The sequence below is a fragment of the Bombina bombina genome, chromosome 9 (assembly GCF_027579735.1).
Source record: "Bombina bombina isolate aBomBom1 chromosome 9, aBomBom1.pri, whole genome shotgun sequence".
NCBI lineage: Eukaryota > Metazoa > Chordata > Amphibia > Anura > Bombinatoridae > Bombina > Bombina bombina.
The window spans coordinates 106,103,397-106,123,649 of record NC_069507.1 but is presented as its reverse complement, the minus strand read 5'-3'; the positions used below and the strand labels follow the sequence as shown (position 1 = coordinate 106,123,649).

The following is a 20,253-nucleotide window of genomic DNA, read 5'->3' as shown; positions in this document are numbered from 1 at the left end:
TTCATCCGTGTCCTAAAGCTTTGGTATTGGTTCCCACAAGTAAGGATGAAGCAGTGGACCGGACACACCAATGTTGGAGAAAACAGAATTTATGTTTACCTGATAAATTTCTTTCTCCAACGTGTGTCCGGTCCACGGCCCGCCCTGGTTTTTAATCAGGTTTGAAAAATTTCTTTCTTTATACACTGCAGTCACCACGGCACCCTATAGTTTCTCCTTTTTCTCCTAACCGTCGGTCGAATGACTGGGGGGCGGAACCAGAGGGGGGGCTATATGGACAGCTCTTGCTGTGTGCTCCCTTTGCCATTTCCTGTAGGGGAAGAGAATATCCCACAAGTAAGGCTGAAGCCGTGGACCGGACACACCGTTGGAGAAAGAAATTTATCAGGTAAACATAAATTCTGTTTTTTTAAAGGCACAGTACATCGTTTTTTTCAACAAAATTACTAAAGGTGTTGCTTTTATTCACATTAAAACGACCAATATTGCTATTTCTGGTTTGTTTATCATGACTGATCTTCAGGAAAGTACATGTTCTATGTGTTTAGATGCCAATGTGGAACCCCCTATCACTTTTTGTCCCTCATGTACTGAGAGGGCTTTACAGTTTAAAGAACTAATTTTCTTTAATGCAAGTACATTTAAGGATGTTTCTCAGCCTGATGAGACTCAGGGTATGCCGCATCTTTCTCCCCAAGCGTCACAACCTTTAACGCCCGCCCAAGCAACGCTGTGTTCTTCAGCTGCGTCCACTTCATTCACTCTGGAGGATATGGCTGCAGTTATGTCATCCACCCTTACAGAAGTTTTATCTAAGTTGCCAGTGTTACAAGGCAAACGCAGCAGGACAGAAACCCATGTGGTCCCTGCGACTTCTGATGCTTTGATGGCTATCTCCGATGTATCCTCCCAGGGCTCTGAATTGGATGTTGTCCGTGGCTTGAGTTACAGGGTGGTTCCTCTCTATGGAGTTAACTTAAAAGGTCTCCAATTCAGTCCCTTTAAAGTGTTTGTGCCTTTTCTGCAATTACTCAATTTTGGTTGGCCCCGTACTGTATTATGTTAAGTAATGACACTTATTTTGAACACGTTGTTGGCTCCTCTATTTTATGTACCCCTTTTGCTTTGGTGTTCTCATTTTATTGAATGTTTTATTAGGTGTGCCAGTTTAGCTGGTCCTTATCTTGGCCCCAGAAAGAAATCTAACCAAGGAAATAAACTGCAGCTCATTCCTTAAGATTAATTTTATGTACTTTCAACCAGAACGTGAATAAAAATGTTAGTCAACAATCAAGTCTGGTTTGTGACCACATTCTTCTGTATTACCTTACACCTTTTTCTTGGTTTTTAATATTATTTTTTTTATCTTCTAATTCTCTGTATCTATTGTTCTATTCTAATACTGTGGTTTTTTTTCTTCTCCCTACAAGGTGAATTTTAATGAGCCACTTTCCATGCTCCAACGTCTGACAGAAGATCTAGAGTATCACACCCTGCTGGATCGGGGTGCTCAGTGTGAGAATGCCCTTGAGCAGCTTTGTCTAGTGGCTGCCTTCACTGTCTCGTCTTACTCCACCACAGTCTTCCGCACCAGCAAACCCTTCAACCCTCTTTTGGGAGAAACATTTGAGTTGGACAGAATGGAAGAGAGTGGTTATCGATCACTTTGTGAGCAGGTTTGTTTTGGAGGCAGGACTGTATACTGGGGTTGTGATAGAGGGTGGTTTTAAGAGGAGCAATTGCTGGAAGAATAAAGTGGAATTTTGTTTTCTTGTGTTTTTTTGCATGGAATGGGTATACAAGTTCTTTAATTTATCAATATTGTTAAGATGAAGTATATGTTTCCACCACTCTAGTAGAGTTCTATACTTGGTAGATTTGTAGAATAAGCTTCTTACCTATAATAAGACAAGTTAAATGTCCCTTTAAAGGGACACTAAGTCAAAATGTAACTTTCATGATTCAGATAGAGCAAGCAGTTTTTAGACCCTTTCCAATGTACTTGTATTATTAAAATTTGCACAGTGTTTTTATATGCAGACTTTCTGAGGCACAAGCTCCTACTGAGCATGTGCTCAAGTTCACTGTGTATATGTATACTAGCTTGTGATTGGCTGTCACATGATACAGGCAAGAAATACATTTGTTAGAAAAAAAATCAGCTGCTTATTTGAAATTCCGAGTAAGCTCAATTGCATTGTCAGTCATGCAATTCTTCTGTATTTAATGGTGCTTAGGCAGACGCAATAATGCAATAACTAGCTGTTATAGTAATGGTGAACTGAAATAAATGGCATTAACCATACAAATGCACACACCCTTTGTGTCCTTTTAAAATAAGAAAATCTTCTCTGAAGTTTTGAATTATTACTTAATGTGTAGCAACAAAGATTCTGATTGCTTAGAGAACCAGAAGTCTCATTGAGTCTGTCTGTATTTCCTTCTAAAGCAGGGATGGGGAACCTTGGCCCTCCAGTTGTTTTAGAACAACATTTCGCATGATGCTCAACTGGACTTCAGAGTGCCTAAGCATCATGGGTAATGTAGTCCTGAAACATCAGGAGGGCCAAGGTTTCACATCCCTGTTCTAAAGTGAAAGCTTAAAGGGACACTAAACCCAACAATTCTCTTTCATGATTCAAGTAGAGAATACAATTTTAAACAACATTCCAATTTACTTCGATTATCTAGTTTGCTTCATTATTTAGATATCCTTTGTTGAAGAAATAGCAATGCACGTGGGTGAGCCAATCATATGAGGCATCTATGTACAGCAACCAATCAGCAGCTACTGAGCATATCTAGATATGCTTTTCAGCACAGTATATCAAGAGAATAAAGCAAATTAGATAATAGAAGTAAATTAGAAAGTTGTTTAAAATTGCCTGCTCTTTCTAAATCATAAAAGAAAAAATTTGGGTTTCATGTCCCTTTAATTAATTCTTAGGAGACACTTATGCATGAGTCAGAAATTATTAAAGGAACGTGAAAACCAATTTTTTCTTTCATGTAATTAGCAAGAGTCCATGAGCTAGTGACGTATGGGATATACATTCCTACCAGGAGGGGCAAAGTTTCCCAAACCTTAAAATGCCTATAAATACACCCCTCACCACACCCACAATTCAGTTTTACAAACTTTGCCTCCGATGGAGGTGGTGAAGTAAGTTTGTGCTAGATTCTACGTTGATATGCGCTCCGCAGCAAGTTGGAGCCCGGTTTTCCTCTCAGCGTGCAGTGAATGTCAGAGGGATGTGAGGAGAGTATTGCCTATTTGAATGCAGTGATCTCCTTCTACGGGGTCTATTTCATAGGTTCTCTGTTATCGGTCGTAGAGATTCATCTCTTACCTCCGTTTTCAGATCGACGATATACTCTTATATATACCATTACCTCTGCTGATTCTCGTTTCAGTACTGGTTTGGCTTTCTACAAACATGTAGATGAGTGTCCTGGGGTAAGTAAATCTTATTTTCTGTGACACTCTAAGCTATGGTTGGGCACTTTGTTTATAAAGTTCTAAATATATGTATTCAAACATTTATTTGCCTTGACTCAGAATGTTCAACTTTCCTTATTTTCAGACAGTCAGTTTCATATTTGGGATAATGCATTTGAATTAATCATTTTTTTCTTACCTTCAAAAATTTGACTCTGTTTTTCCTGTGGGCTGTTAGGCTCGCGGGGGCTGAAAATGCTTCATTTTATTGCGTCATTCTTGGCGCGGACTTTTTTGGCGCAAAAATTATTTTCCGTTTCCGGCGTCATACGTGTCGCCGGAAGTTGCGTCATTTTTTGACGTTATTTTTTGACGTTATTTTGCGCCAAAAATGTCGGCGTTCCGGATGTGGCGTCATTTTTGCCGCCAAAAGCATTTAGGCGCCAAATAATGTGGGCGTCTTATTTGGCGCTAAAAAATAAGGGCGTCGCTTTTGTCTCCACATTATTTAAGTCTTATTTTTTCAGTGCTTCTGGTTGCTAGAAGCTTGTTCTTTGGCATTTTTTCCCATTCCTGAAACTGTCATTTAAGGAATTTGATCAATTTTGCTTTATATGTTGTTTTTTCTCTTACATATTGCAAGATGTCTCACGTTGCATCTGAGTCAGAAGATACTACAGGAAAATCGCTGTCTACTACTGGAGCTACCAAGCTAAGTGTATCTGCTATAATTTTTGGTATCTGTTTCTCCAGCTGTTGTTTGTATTGCATGTCATGACAAACTTATTAATGCAGATAAAATTTCCTTTAGTACTGTTACATTACCTGTTGCTGTTCCGTCAACATCTAATTTTCAGAGTGTTCCTGATAAACATAAGAGATTTTATTTTTTAAATCCATTAAGAAGGCTATGTCTGTTATTTCTCCTTCTAGTTTACATAAAAGTCTTTTAAAACTTCTCTTTTTTCAGATGAATTTTTAAATGAACATCATCATTCTGATACTGATAATGGTTCTTCTGGTTCAGAGGTTTCTGTCTCAGAGGTTGATGCTGATAAATCTTTGTATTTGTTCAAGATGGAATTTATTCGTTCTTTATTTAAAGAATTATTAATTGCATTAGAAATAGAGGATTCTGGTCCTCTTGATTCTAAATCTAAACGTTTAAATAAGGTTTTTAAATCTCCTGTAGTTATTCCAGAAGTGTTTAATCTCCCTGATGCTATTTCTGAAGTAATTTCCAGGGAATGGAATAATTTGGGTAATTCTTTTACTCCTTCTAAACGTTTAAGCAATTATATCCTGTGCCATCTGACAGATTAGAGTTTTTTTGGGACAAAATCCCTAAGGTTATGGGGCTGTCTCTACTCCTGCTAAATGTGCTACTATTCCTACGGCAGATAGTAATTCATTTAGGGATCCTTTAGATAGGAAAAATTGAATCCTTTCTAAGAAAAGCTTACTTATGTTCAGGTAATCTTCTTAGACTTGCTATATTTTTAGCGGATGTTGCTGCAGCTTCAACTTTTTGGTTAGAAGCTTTAGCGCAACAAGTAACAGATCATAATTTTATAGCATTATTATTATTCTATAACATGCTAATATTTTTATTGGTGATACCAACTTTTGATATCATTAGAGTTGATGTCAGGTATATGTCTCTAGCTATTTTAGCTAGAACAGCTTTATGGATTAAACTTGGAATACTGATATGTCTTCTAAGTCAACTTTGCTTTCCCTTTCTTTTCAGGGTAATAAATTATTATTTCAACTGTTTCTGGAAGGAAGGGAACTTTTTTACCAAAGGATAAAAAATCTAAGGTAAATTTAGGTCTAATGATCATTTCGTTCCTTTCCTCACAATAAGGAACAAAAGCCTGATCCTTCATTCTCAGGAGCGGTATCAGTTTGGAAACTATTTCCAGTTTGGAATATATCCAAGCCTTTTAGAAAACCTATAGCCAGCTCCTAAGTACCCATGAAGGTGCAGACCTTATTCCAGCTCAGCTGGTATGAGGCAGATTACGTTTTCTTCAAAGAAATTTTGATCAATTCCGTTCTCAATTTCTGGTTTCAGAACATTGTTTCAGAAAGGTACAGAATTGGCTTCAGTTAAGGCCTCCTGCTAAGAGATTTTTTTCTTTCCCGTGTCCCAGTTAACACAGCAAAGGCTCAGCATTTCTGAAATATGTTTCAGATTTAGAGTTGGCTGGAGTAATTATGCCAGTTCCAGTTCTGGAACAGGGGCTGGGGTTTTATTTTATCTCTTCATTGTACTAAAGAAGGTCAATTCCTTCAGACCAGTTTCGGATCTATCAATATTGAATCGTTATGTAAGGATACCAACATTCAAGATGGTTACTGTAGGACTGTCCTGCCTTTTGTTTAGCAAGGGCATTATATGTCTACAATAGATTTACAGGATGTGTATCTACATATTCCGATTCATCCAGATCACTTTTTGTGTCTGAGATTCTCTTTTTAGACAAGCATTACCAGTTTTGTGGCTCTACCGTTTGGCCTAGCCTCAGTTCCAAGAATTTCTTTCAAAGGTTCTCGGTGCCCTTCTTTCTGTAATCAGAGAACAGGGTTTTTTGGTATTTCCTTATTGGACAATATCTGGGTACTTGCTCAGTCTTCTCATTTTCGAAGAATCTCATACGAATCGACTTGTGTTGTTTCTTCAAGTTCATGGTTGGAGGATCAATTTACCAATCAGTTCATTGATTCCTCAGACAAGTGTAACCTTTTTAGGTTTCTAGAATAGATTCAGTGTCTATGACTCTGTCCTTGTCAGACAAGAGAAGTTTAACATTGATATCAGCTTGTCAAAACCTTCAGTCACAATCATTCCCTTTGGTAGCCTTATGCATGGAAATTTTAGGTCTTAGGACTGCCGCATCAAATGCGATCTCCTTTGCTCGTTTTCACATGCGACCTCTTCAGCTCTGTATGCTGAACCAATGGTGCAGGGATTACTCAAAGATATCTCAATTAATATCTTTAAACCGATTATACGACACTCTCTGACATGGTGAGCAGATCACCATCGTTTAGTTCAGGGGGCTTCTTTGTTCTTCCGACCTGGACTATAATCTCAACAGATGCAAGTCTTACAGGTTGGGGAGCTGTGTGGGGGTATCTGACGGCACAAGGGGTTTGGGAATCTCAGGAGGTGAGATTTCCGATCTATATTTGGAACTCCGTGCAATTTCAGAGCTCTTCAGTCTTGGCCTCTTCTGAAGAGAGAGTTGTTCATTTGTTTTCAGATAAGACAATGTCACAACTGTGGCATACCTCAATCATCAAGGAGGGACTCACAGTCCTCTGGCTATGAAAGAAGTATCTCGAATTTTGGTTTGGGCGGAATCCAGCTCCTGTCTAATCTCTGCGGTTCATATCCCAGGTATGGACAATTGGAAAGCGGATTATCTCAGTCGCCAAACGTTGCACCTGGGCGAATGGTCTTCACCCAGAGGTATTTCCTCAGATTGTTCAAATGTGGGAACTCTCAGAAATAGATCTGATGGTTTCTCATCTAAACAAGAAACTTCCCTGGTATCTGTCCGGATCCAGGGATCCTCGGGCGGAGGCAGTGGATGCATTATCTCTTCCTTACAAGTGTCATCCTGCCTATATCTTTCCGCCTCTAGTTCTTCTTCCAAGGGTATTCTTAATATTCTAAAGGAATGCTCGTTTGTCCTGCTGGTAGCTCCAGCATGGCCTCACAGGTTTTGGTATGCGGATCTTGTCCGGATGGCCTCTTGCCAGCTGTGGACTCTTCCGTTAAGATCAGTCTTTCTGTCTCAAGGTTCTTTTTTCCATCAGGATCTCAAAACCTTAATTTTAAGGTGTGGAGTTTGAACGCTTGATTCTTGGTCAAAGAGGTTTCTCTGACTCTGTGATTGATACTATGTGACAGGCTTGTAAATCTGTATCTAGAGAGATATATTATAGAGTCTGGAAGACTTATATTTCTTCAGGATGGTTTAGATAAAGGTTTGTCCGCAAGTTTCTTGAAAGACAAATCTCTGCTCTTTCTGTTCTTTTTCATAGAAGGATTGCTAATCTTCCTGATATTCATTGTTTTGTACAAGCTTTGGTTTGTATAAAACCTGTCATTAAGTCAATTTCTCCTCTTTGGAGTTTGAATTTGGTTCTGGGGGCTCTTCAAGCTTCTCCTTTTGAACCCATGCATTTTTGGTCGTTATATTACTTTCTTGGAAAGTTTTGTTTCTTTTGGCCATCTCTTCTGCCAGAAGAATCTCTGAATTATCTACTCTTTTTTGTGAGTCTCCTTTTCTGATTTTGCATCAGGATAAGGCGGTGCTGCGAACTTCTTTTGAATTTTTTACCTAAGGTTGTGAATTCTAACAACATTAGTAGAGAAATTGTGGTTCCTTCATTATGTCCTAATCCTATGAATTCTAAGGAGAAATCATTGCATTTTTTGGATGCTGTTAGAGCTTTGTATTATTATGTTGAAGCTACTAAGTCTTTCCGAAAGACTTCTAGTCTATTTGTCATCTTTTCCGGTTCTAGAAAAGACCAGAAAGCTTCTGCCATTTCTTTGGCATCTTGGTTGAAATCTTTATTTCATCATGCCTATGTTGAGTCGGGTAACACTCCGCCTCAAAGGATTACAGCTCATTCTACTAGGTCAGTTTCTACTTCCTGGGCGTTTAGGAATGAAGCTTCGGTTGATCAGATTTGCAAAACAGCAACTTGGTCCTCTTTGCATACTTTTACTAAATTCTACCATTTTGATGTGTTTTCTTCTTCTGAAGCAGTTTTTGGTAGAAACGTACTTCAGGCAGTGGTTTCAGTCTGAATCTTCTGCTTATGTTTCTTCATTAAAATTTTATTCTGGGTGTGGATTATTTTCAGCAGGAATTGGCTGTCTTTATTTTATCCCTCCCTCTCTAGTGACTCTTGTGTGGAAAGATCCACATCTTGGGTAGTCATTATCCCATACGTCACTAGCTCATGGACTCTTGCTAATTACATGAAAGAAAACATAATTTATGTAAGAACTTACCTGATAAATTCATTTCTTTCATATTAGCAAGAGTCCATGAGGCCCGCCCTTTTTTTGTAGTGGTTATGATTTTTTTGTATAAAGCACAATTATTCCAATTCCTTATTTTATATGCTTTCGCACTTTTTTCTTATCACCCCACTTCTTGGCTATTCGTTAAACTGAATTGTGGGTGTGGTGAGGGGTGTATTTATAGGCATTTTAAGGTTTGGGAAACTTTGCCCCTCCTGGTAGGAATGTATATCCCATACGTCACTAGCTCATGGACTCTTGCTAATATGAAAGAAATGAATTTATCAGGTAAGTTCTTACATAAATTATGTTTTTTCTTCTTTCATGATTAAGAAAGAGAATATGATTTTAAACAACTTAGTGTCTTTTGTTGAAGAAACAGCAATGCACACCGGTAAGCCAATAACATGAGGCATACATGTGCAGTCACCAATCAGCAGGTCCTGGGCCTATCTAGATATGCTTTTCAACAAAGGATACAAAGAGAAACAAAACAAAATAGACGATAGAAATACATGTGAAAGTTGTTTAAAATTTAAAATCTAAATCATAAAAGGGAAAAAAATGGATTTCATGTCTCTTTAAATTCACTTTCAGTATTTGTTTTACTAACTTCTGTTGGAACTCTTCCATGTTTCAACCACCCCCTGTAAAGAAATGCTTCCACACGTTACTTCTTGACCGTTGTTCAGGTGTGGCTCATTCTGAGAAAGGTGTTTATGCTCAGCTTCAGTAAATGCCTTAAACACACAGAGCTTGTAATTTTAGCACTAGTAACACAACAGGTCTAAAAAAAAACATAATTTATGCTTACCTGATAAATTTATTTCTCTTGTAGTGTGTTCAGTCCACGGGTCATCCATTACTTATGGGATATATTCTCCTTCCCAACAGGAAGTTGCAAGAGGATCACCCAAGCAGAGCTGCTATATAGCTCCTCCCCTCACATGTCATATCCAGTCATTCGACCGAGAACCAAACGAGAAAGGAGAAACTATAGGGTGCAGTGGTGACTGGAGTTATAATTTAAAATTTAGAACCTGCCTCAAAAAAGACAGGGCGGGTCGTGGACTGAACACACTACAAGAGAAATAAATTTATCAGGTAAGCATAAATTATGTTTTCTCTTGTTAAGTGTGTTCAGTCCACGGGTCATCCATTACTTATGGGATACCAATACCAAAGCTAAAGTACACGGATGATGGGAGGGACAAGGCAGGAACATTAAACAGAAGGAACCACTGCCTGTAGAACCTTTCTCCCAAAAACAGCCTCCGAAGAAGCAAAAGTGTCAAATTTGTAAAATTTGGAAAAAGTATGAAGTGAAGACCAAGTTGCAGCCTTGCAAATCTGTTCAACAGAGGCCTCATTCTTAAAGGCCCAGGTGGAAGCCACAGCTCTAGTGGAATGAGCTGTAATTCTTTCAGGAGGCTGCTGTCCAGCAGTCTCATAGGCTAAGCGTATAATGCTACGAAGCCAAAAAGAGAGAGAGGTAGCCGAAGCCTTTTGACCTCTCCTCTGTCCAGAGTAAACGACAAACAGAGAAGAAGTTTGTCGAAAATCTTTAGTTGCCTGTAAGTAGAACTTCAGAGCACGGACCACGTCTAGATTATGCAAAAGACGTTCCTTCTTTGAAGAAGGATTAGGACATAAGGATGGAACAACAATCTCTTGATTGATATTCTTGTTAGAAACAACCTTAGGTAAAAACCCAGGTTTAGTACACAGAACTAGCTTGTCTGAATGAAAGATCAGATAAGGAGAATCACAATGTAAGGCAGATAACTCAGAGACTCTTCGAGCCGAGGAAATAGCCATCAAAAACAGAACTTTCCAAGATAAAAGCTTAATATCAATGGAATGAAGGGGTTCAAACGGAACACCCTGAAGAACTTTAAGAACCAAGTTTAAGCTCCACGGAGGAGCAACAGCTTTAAATACAGGCTTAATCCTAGCCAAAGCCTGACAAAAAGCCTGGACGTCTGGATTCTCTGCCAGACGCTTGTGTAAAAGAATAGACAGAGCAGAAATCTGTTCCTTTAGTGAACTAGCTGATAAGCCCTTTTCTAAACCCTCTTGTAGAAAAGACAATATCCTAGGAATCCTAACCTTACTCCATGAGTAACTCTTGGATTCACACCAATATAAATATTTACGCCATATCTTGTGGTAAATTTTTCTGGTAACAGGTTTCCGAGCCTGTATTAATGTATCAATAACCGAATCCGAAAACCCACGCTTTGATAGAATCAAGCGTTCAATTTCCAAGCAGTCAGCCTCAGAGAAATTAGATTTGGATGGTTGAAAGGACCCTGAATTAGAAGGTCCTGCCTCAGGGGTAGAGACCATGGTGGACAGGACGACATGTCCACTAGGTCTGCATACCAGGTCCTGCGTGGCCACGCAGGCGCTATCAGAATCACCGATGCTCTCTCCTGTTTGATCCTGGCAATCAGTCGAGGTAGCAACGGAAAAGGTGGAAACACATAAGCTATGTTGAAAACCCAAGGGGCTGCTAGTGCATCTACCAGCACCGCTCCCGGGTCCCTGGACCTGGATCCGTAACAAGGAAGCTTGGCGTTCTGGCGAGATGCCATGAGATCCAGATCCGGTTTGCCCCAACGATGAATCAGTTGGGCAAATACCTCCGGGTGAAGTTCCCACTCCCCCCGATGAAAAGTCTGGCGACTTAAAAAATCCGCCTCCCAGTTCTCCACGCCTGGGATGTAGATCGCTGACAGGTGGCAAGAGTGAGACTCTGCCCAGCGAATTATCTTCGAGACTTCCAACATCGCTAGGGAACTCCTGGTTCCCCCTTGATGATTGATGTAAGCCACAGTCGTGATGTTGTCCGACTGAAATCTGATGAACCGCAGTGTTGCCAACTGAGGCCAAGCTAGAAGAGCATTGAATATTGCTCTTAATTCTAGAATGTTTATTGGGAGGAGTTTCTCCTCCTGAGTCCACGATCCCTGAGCCTTCAGGGAGTTCCAGACTGCTCCCCAGCCTAGTAGGCTGGCATCTGTTGTTACAATCGTCCAATCTGGTCTGCGAAAAGTAATTCCTTTGGACAGATGAACCCGTGAGAACCACCAGAGAAGAGAATCTCTGGTCTCCTGGTCCAGATTTAGCAAAGGGGACAGATCTGAGTAATCCCCGTTCCATTGACTTAGCATGCATAGTTGCAGCGGTCTGAGATGTAGGTGCGCAAATGGCACTATGTCCATTGCCGCGACCATTAAGCTGATTACTTCCATGCACTGAGCTACTGATGGGCTTGGAATGGAATGAAGGACACGGCAAGCATTGAGAAGCTTTGATAACCTGGACTCCGTCAGGTAAATCTTCATCTCTACAGAATCTATAAGAGTCCCTAGAAAAGGAACCCTTGTGAGTGGTAACGGAGAACTCTTTTCCACGTTCACTTTCCACCCATGCGACCTCAGAAATGCTAGAACTATCTCTGTATGAGACTTTGCATTTTGAAAACTTGACGCTTGTATCAGAATGTCGTCTAGGTACGGAGCCACCGCTATGCCTCGTGGTCTTAGTACCGCCAGAAGAGAGCCCAGAACCTTTGTAAAAATTCTCGGGGCCGTAGCCAACCCGAAGGGAAGCGCTACAAACTGGTAATGCCTGTCTAGAAAGGCAAACCTTAGGTACCGATAATGATCTTTGTGAATCGGTATGTGAAGGTAGGCATCCTTTAAATCCACTGTGGTCATGTATTGACCCTCTTGGATCATGGGTAGGATGGTCCGAATGGTTTCCATCTTGAACGATGGAACCCTTAGGAATTTGTTTAAGATTTTTAAATCTAAGATTGGTCTGAAGGTTCCCTCTTTCTTGGGAACCACAAACAGATTTGAATAAAACCCTTGCCCCTGTTCCGTCCGCGGAACTGGGTGGATCACTCCCATCACTAAGAGGTCTTGTACACATTGTAGAAATGCCTCTTTCTTTACTAGGTTTGTTGATAACCTTGACAGATGAAACCTCCCTTGTGGAGGAGAAGTTTTGAAATCCAGAAGGTATCCCTGAGATATAATCTCCAACGTCCAGGGATCCTGTACATCTCTTGCCCAAGCCTGGGCGAAGAGAGAGAGTCTGCCCCCCACTAGATCCGTCTCCGGAAAGGGGGCCCTGACTTCATGCTGTCTTAGGGGCGGAAGTAGGTTTTCTGGCCTGCTTGCCCTTGTTCCATGACTGGTTGCCTTTCCAACCCTGTCTGTAACGAGCAGTAGTTCCTTCCTGTTTTGGAGCGGAGGAAGTTGATGCTGCTCCTGCCTTGAAATTACAAAAGGCACGAAAATTAGACTGTTTGGCCTTCGATTTGGCCCTGTCCTGAGGAAGGGTGTGGCCCTTACCTCCAGTAATGTCAGCAATAATTTCCTTCAAGCCGGGCCCGAATAAGGTCTGCCCTTTGAAAGGAATGTTTAGTAATTTAGACTTAGAAGTTACATCTGCTGACCAGGATTTAAGCCAAAGCGCTCTGCGCGCCTGTATGGCGAATCCGGAATTTTTAGCCGTAAGTTTGGTTAAATGCACTACGGCATCGGAAACAAACGCATTAGCCAGCTTAAGGGTTCTAATCTTGCTCAGAGATTCATCCAATGGTGCTGTGCGAATCGCCTCTTCCAGAGACTCAAACCAGAATGCCGCTGCAGCAGTGACAGGCGCAATGCATGCAAGAGGCTGTAATATAAAACCTTGTTGAACAAACATTTCTCCAACATAGGTGTGTCCGGTCCACGGCGTCATCCTTACTTGTGGGATATTCTCTTCCCCAACAGGAAATGGCAAAGAGCCCAGCAAAGCTGGTCACATGATCCCTCCTAGGCTCCGCCTACCCCAGTCATTCTCTTTGCCGTTGTACAGGCAACATCTCCACGGAGATGGCTTAGAGTTTTTTAGTGTTTAACTGTAGTTTTTATTATTCAATCAAGAGTTTGTTATTTTAAAATAGTGCTGGTATGTACTATTTACTCTGAAACAGAAAAGAGATGAAGATTTCTGTTTGTATGAGGAAAATGATTTTAGCAACCGTTACTAAAATCCATGGCTGTTCCACACAGGACTGTTGAGAGGAATTAACTTCAGTTGGGGGAACAGTGAGCAGTCTTTTGCTGCTTGAGGTATGACACATTCTAACAAGACGATGTAATGCTGGAAGCTGTCATTTTCCCTATGGGATCCGGTAAGCCATTTTTATTCAGACAGTAAATAAGGGCTTCACAAGGGTTTATTGAGACTGTAGACATTTTCTGGGCTAAATCGATCATATTTACTCATATTTAGCCTTGAGGAATCATTTAATCTGGGTATTTTTTGTAAAATAATATCGGCAGGCACTGTTTTAGACACTTTATTCTATAGGGGCTTTCCCTAATCATAGTCAGAGCCTCATTTTCGCGCCGGTATGGCGCACTTGTTTTTGAGAACAGCATGGCATGCAGCTGCATGTGTGTGGAGCTCTGATACATAGAAAAGTCTTTCTGAAGGCATCATTTGGTATCGTATTCCCCTTTGGGCTTGGTTGGGTCTCAGCAAAGCAGATTCCAGGGACTGTAAAGGGGTTAAATATAAAAACGGCTCCGGTTCCGTTATTTTAAGGGTTAAAGCTTCCAAATTTGGTGTGCAATACTTTTAAGGCTTTAAGACACTGTGGTGAAATTTTGGTGAATTTTGAACAATTCCTTCATACTTTTTCGCAATTGCAGTAATAAAGTGTGTTCAGTTTAAAATTTAAAGTGACAGTAACGGTTTTATTTTAAAACGTTTTTTGTGCTTTGTTATCAAGTTTATGCCTGTTTAACATGTCTGAACTACCAGATAGATTGTGTTCTGACTGTGGGGAAGCCAAGGTTCCTTCTCATTTAAATATATGTAATTTATGTCATAAAAAATTTAGTAAAAATGATGCCCAAGATGATTCCTCAAGTGAGGGGAGTAAGCATGGTACTGCATCATCCCCTCCTTCGTCTACACCAGTCTTGCCCATACAGGAGGCCCCTTGTACATCTAGCGCGCCAATACTCCTTACTATGCAACAATTAACGGCTGTAATGGATAATTCTATCAAAAACATTTTAGCCAAGATGCCCACTTATCAGCGAAAGCGCGACTGCTCTGTCACGAAAATACTGAAGAGCATGAGGACGCTGATGATATTGTTTCTGAAGGGCCCCTACACCAGTCTGAGGGGGCCAGGGAGGTTTTGTCTGAGGGAGAAATTTCAGATTCAGGAAAAATTTCTCAACAAGCTGAACCTGATGTGATTACTTTTAAATTTAAGTTGGAACATCTCCGCGCTCTGCTTAAGGAGGTGTTATCCAATTTGGATGATTGTGATTATCTGGTCATTCCAGAAACACTATGTAAAATGGACAAGTTCCTAGAGGCCCCGGGGCCCCCCGAAGCTTTTCCTATATCCAAGCGTGTGGCGTACATTGTTAATAAAGAATGGGACAGGCCCGGTATACCTTTCGTACCTCCCCCCATATTTAAAAAATTGTTTCCTATAGTCGACCCCAGAAAGGACTTATGGCAGACAGTCCCTAAGGTCGAGGGGGCGGTTTCTACTCTAAACAAGCGCGCCACTATACCCATAGAAGATAGTTGTGCTTTCCAAGATCCTATGGATAAAAAATTAGAAGGTTTGCTAAAAAAGATGTTTGTTCAGCAAGGTTACCTTCTACAACCAATTGCATGCATTGTCCCTGTCACTACAGCCGCGTGTTTCTGGTTCGATGAGCTAGAAAAGGCGATTATTAGTAATTCTTCTTCTTATGAGGAGATTATGGACAGAATTCGTGCTCTTAAATTGGCTAATTCTTTCACCCTAGACGCCACCTTGCAATTGGCTAGGTTAGCGGCGAAAAATTCTGGGTTTGCTATTGTGGCGCGCAGAGCGCTTTGGTTAAAATCTTGGTCAGCGGATGCGTCTTCCAAGAACAAATTGCTTGACATTCCTTTCAAGGGGAAAACACTGTTTGGCCCTGACTTGAAAGAGATTATCTCTGATATCACTGGGGGCAAGGGCCACGCCCTTCCTCAGGATAGGTCTTTCAAGGCCAAAAATAAACCTAATTTTCGTCCCTTTCGCAGAAACGGACCAGCCCCAAGTGCTACATCCTCTAAGCAGGAAGGTAATACTTCTCAAGCCAATCCAGCCTGGAGACCTATGCAAGGCTGGAACAAAGGAAAGCAGGCCAAGAAACCTGCCACTGCTCCCAAGACAGCATGAGATGCGGGCCCCCGATCCGGGACCGGATTTGGTGGGGGGCAGACTCTCTCTCTTCACTCAGGCTTGGGCAAGAGATGTTCTGGATCCTTGGGCGCTAGAAATAGTCTCCCAAGGTTATCTTCTGGAAGTGATTCATCCTGTTCCATTAAGAGAACGAGGGATGGGGTTCTACTCCAATCTGTTCGTAGTTCCCAAAAAAAGAGGGAACGTTCAGACCAATCTTAGATCTCAAGATCCTAAACAAGTTTCTCAAGGTTCCATCGTCCAAAATGGAAACCATTCGAACAATCCTTCCATCCAGGAAGGTCAATTCTTGACCACGGTGGATTTAAAGGATGCGTATCTACATATTCCTGTCCACAAGGAACATCATCGGTTCCTAAGGTTCGCATTCCTGGACAAGCATTACCAGTTTGTGGCGCTTCCTTTCGGATTAGCCACTGCTCCAAGGATTTTCTCAAAGGTACTAGGGTCCCTTCTGGCGGTGCTAAGACCAAGGGGCATTGCTGTAGTACCTTACTTGGACGACATTCTGATTCAAGCGTCGTCCCTTCCTCAAGCAAAGGCTCACACGGACATAGTCCTGGCCTTTCTCAGATCTCACGGATGGAAAGTGAACGTGGAAAAGAGTTCTCTATCTCCGTCGACAAGAGTTCCCTTCTTGGGAACAATAATAGACTCCTTAGAAATGAGGATTTTTCTGACAGAGACCAGAAAAACAAAACTTCTAAACTCTTGTCGGATACTTCATTCCGTTCCTCTTCCTTCCATAGCGCAGTGCATGGAAGTGATAGGTTTGATGGTAGCGGCAATGGACATAGTTCTTTTTGCGCGCATTCATCTAAGACCATTACAACTGTGTATGCTCAGTCAGTGGAATGGGGACTATACAGACTTGTCTCCGAAGATACAAGTAAATCAGAGGACCAGAGACTCACTCCGTTGGTGGCTGTCCCTGGACAACCTGTCACAGGGGGTGACCTCCCGCAGACCAGAGTGGGTCATTGTCACGACCGACGCCAGTCTGATGGGCTGGGGCGCGGTCTGGGGATCCCTGAAAGCTCAGGGTCTTTGGTCTCGGGAAGAATCTCTTCTACCGATAAATATTCTGGAACTGAGAGCGATATTCAATGCTCTCAAGGCTTGGCCTCAGCTAGCGAGGGCCAAGTTCATACGGTTTCAATCAGACAACATGACGACTGTTGCGTACATCAACCATCAGGGGGGAACAAGGAGTTCCCTGGCGATGGAAGAAGTGACCAGAATCATTCAAGGGGTGGAGACTCGCTCCTGCCACCTGTCTGCAATCCACATCCCAGGAGTGGAAAATTGGGAAGCGGATTTCTGAGTCGTCAGACATTGCATCCGGGGGAGTGGGAACTCCATCCGGATATCTTTGCCCAAATCACTCAACTGTGGGGCATTCCAGACATGGATCTGATGGCCTCTCGTCAGAACTTCAAGGTTCCTTGCTACGGGTCCAGATCCAGGGATCCCAAGGCGACTCTAGTAGATGCACTAGTAGCACCTTGGACCTTCAAACTAGCCTATGTATTCCCGCCGTTTCCTCTCATCCCCAGGCTGGTAGCCAGGATCAATCAGGAGAGGGCGTCGGTGATCTTGATAGCTCCTGCGTGGCCACGCAGGACTTGGTATGCAGATCTGGTGAATATGTCATCGGCTCCACCATGGAAGCTACCTTTGAGACGAGACCTTCTTGTTCAAGGTCCGTTCGACCCACTCCAGCTGACTGCTTGGAGATTGAACGCTTGATCTTATCAAAGCGAGGGTTCTCAGATTCAGTTATTGATACTCTTGTTCAGGCCAGAAAGCCTGTAACTAGAAAAATTTACCACATAATTTGGAAAAAATATATCTGTTGGTGTGAATCTAAAGGATTCCCTTGGGACAAGGTTAAGATTCCTAAGAGTCTATCCTTCCTTCGAGAAGGATTGGAAAAAGGATTATCTGCAAGTTCCTTGATGGGACAGATTTCTGCCTTGTCTGTGTTACTTCACAAAAAGCTGGCAGCTGTGCCAGATGTTCAAGCCTTTGTTCAGGCTCTGGTTAGAATCAAGCCTGTTTACAAACCTTTGACTCCTCCTTGGAGTCTCAACTTAGTTCTTTCAGTTCTTCAGGGGGTTCCGTTTGAACCCTTACATTCCGTTGATATTGAGTTATTATCTTGGAAAGTTTTGTTTTTGGTTGCAATTTCTTCTGCTAGAAGAGTTTCTGAGTTATCTGCTCTGCAGTGTTCTCCTCCTTATCTGGTGTTCCATGCAGATAAGGTGGTTTTACGTACTAACCTGGTTTTCTTCCAAAAGTTGTTTCTAACAAAAACATTAACCAGGAGATAGTCGTGCCTTCTCTGTGTCCGAAACCAGTTTCGAAGAAGGAACGTTTGTTGCACAATTTGGATGTTGTTCGCGCTCTAAATTTCTATTTAGATGCTACAAAGGATTTTAGACAAACATCTTCCTTGTTTGTTGTTTATTCTGGTAAAAGGAGAGGTCAAGAAGCAACTTCTACCTCTCTCTCTTTTTGGATTAAAAGCATCATCAGATTGGCTTACGAGACTGCCGGACGGCAGCCTCCTGAAAGGATCACAGCTCCTTCCACTAGGGCTGTGGCTTCCACATGGGCCTTCAAGAACGAGGCTTCTGTTGATCAGATATGTAGGGCAGCGACTTGGTCTTCACTGCACACTTTTACCAAATTTTACAAGTTTGATACTTTTGCTTCTTCTGAGGCTATTTTTGGGAGAAAGGTTTTGCAAGCCGTGGTGCCTTCCATTTAGGTGACCTGATTTGCTCCCTCCCTTCATCCGTGTCCTAAAGCTTTGGTATTGGTTCCCACAAGTAAGGATGACGCCGTGGACCGGACACACCTATGTTGGAGAAAACAGAATTTATGTTTACCTGATAAATTACTTTCTCCAACGGTGTGTCCGGTCCACGGCCCGCCCTGGTTTTTTAATCAGGTCTGATAATTTATTTTCTTTAACTACAGTCACCACGGTATCATATGGTTTCTCCTATGCAAATATTCCTCCTTAACGTCGGTCGAATGACTGGGGTAGGCGGAGCCTAGGAGGGATCATGTGACCAGCTTTGCTGGGCTCTTTGCCATTTCCTGTTGGGGAAGAGAATATCCCACAAGTAAGGATGACGCCGTGGACCGGACACACCGTTGGAGAAAGTAATTTATCAGGTAAACATAAATTCTGTTTTTCTTAAGATAACCCTCTAATTTTTTATCCATTGGATCTGAGAAAGCACAGCTATCCTCCACCGGGATAGTGGTACGCTTGGCTAAAGTAGAAACTGCTCCCTCCACCTTAGGGACCGTCTGCCATAAGTCTCGTGTGGTGGCGTCTATAGGGAACATTTTTCTAAATATCGGAGGAGGGGAAAAAGGCACACCGGGTCTATCCCACTCCTTACTAATAATCTCTGTAAGCCTCTTTGGTATAGGAAAAACGTCAGTACACACCGGCACTGCGTAGTATTTGTCCAGCTTACATAATTTCTCTGGGATTGCCACCGTGTCACAATCATTCAGAGCCGCTAACACCTCCCCTAGCAACACGCGGAGGTTCTCAAGCTTAAATTTAAAATTTGAAATTTCTGAATCCGGTCTCCCCGAATCAGAACCGTCACCCACAGAATGAAGCTCTCCGTCCTCATGTTCTGCAAATTGTGACGCAGTATCAGACATGACTCTCGTGTCATCGGCGCGCTCTGTCCTTAACCCAGAACTGTCGCGCTTGCCTTTTAACTCGGGCATATTGTATAATACTTCTTTCATAACATTAGCCATATCATGTAAAGTGATTTGTAAGGGCCTTGATGTACTTGGCGCCTCAATCTCACGCACCTCCCGAGCGGGAGACGAAGGTACTGACACGTGAGGAGAGTTAGACGGCATAACTGCCCCCTCGTTGTCTGGTGATAATTTTTTAATCGGTACAGATTGATTTTTCAAAGTAACATCAATACAATTGGTACACATATTTCTATTGGGCTCCACAACGGCTTTTAAACATAATGAACAAGCAGATTCCTCTGTATCAGACATGTTTAAAACAGACTAGCAATGAAGCTAGCAAGCTTGGAAAATACTTTCAATAAGTTTGCAAGCAATATAAAAAACGCTGCAGCGCTTTTAAAAAACACAGTTGAGTAACAAAGAACTAATTCAGTTATAGTCAACAATTCTTTAAATGTATTAATTAGCAGAGGATTGCACCCATTAGCAACAGGATGATTAACCCCTCAGTCCCAAAAAACGGATATCAAATTAATATTAACCGTTTTTATCACAGTCTAACACACTGTCACAGGTCTGCTGTGACTGATTACCTCCCTCAAAAACGAATTTTGAAGACCCCTGAGCTCTCTAGAGACGTCCCGGATCAAGGAGGAAGAAGCAGGAAGACTGTGCTAGAATTTTAACTGCGCAACAAGGCGCTAAAAAGAGGCCCCTCCCGCTCATTTACAACAGTGGGAGACTTGATAT

The 20,253-nt window shown here is 41.9% G+C and overlaps 1 protein-coding gene across 1 annotated transcript in view; it reads left to right on the top strand.

The window, feature by feature from the left end:
- Positions 1 to 20,253, top strand: part of OSBP (oxysterol binding protein) — a 329,199-nt gene that overhangs the window by 212,747 nt on the left and 96,199 nt on the right. The window contains exon 8 of the mRNA XM_053692308.1: positions 1,431 to 1,676. Within this exon, the coding sequence (XP_053548283.1) occupies positions 1,431 to 1,676 (246 nt within the window). The remainder of the gene's footprint in view (positions 1 to 1,430; positions 1,677 to 20,253) is intronic.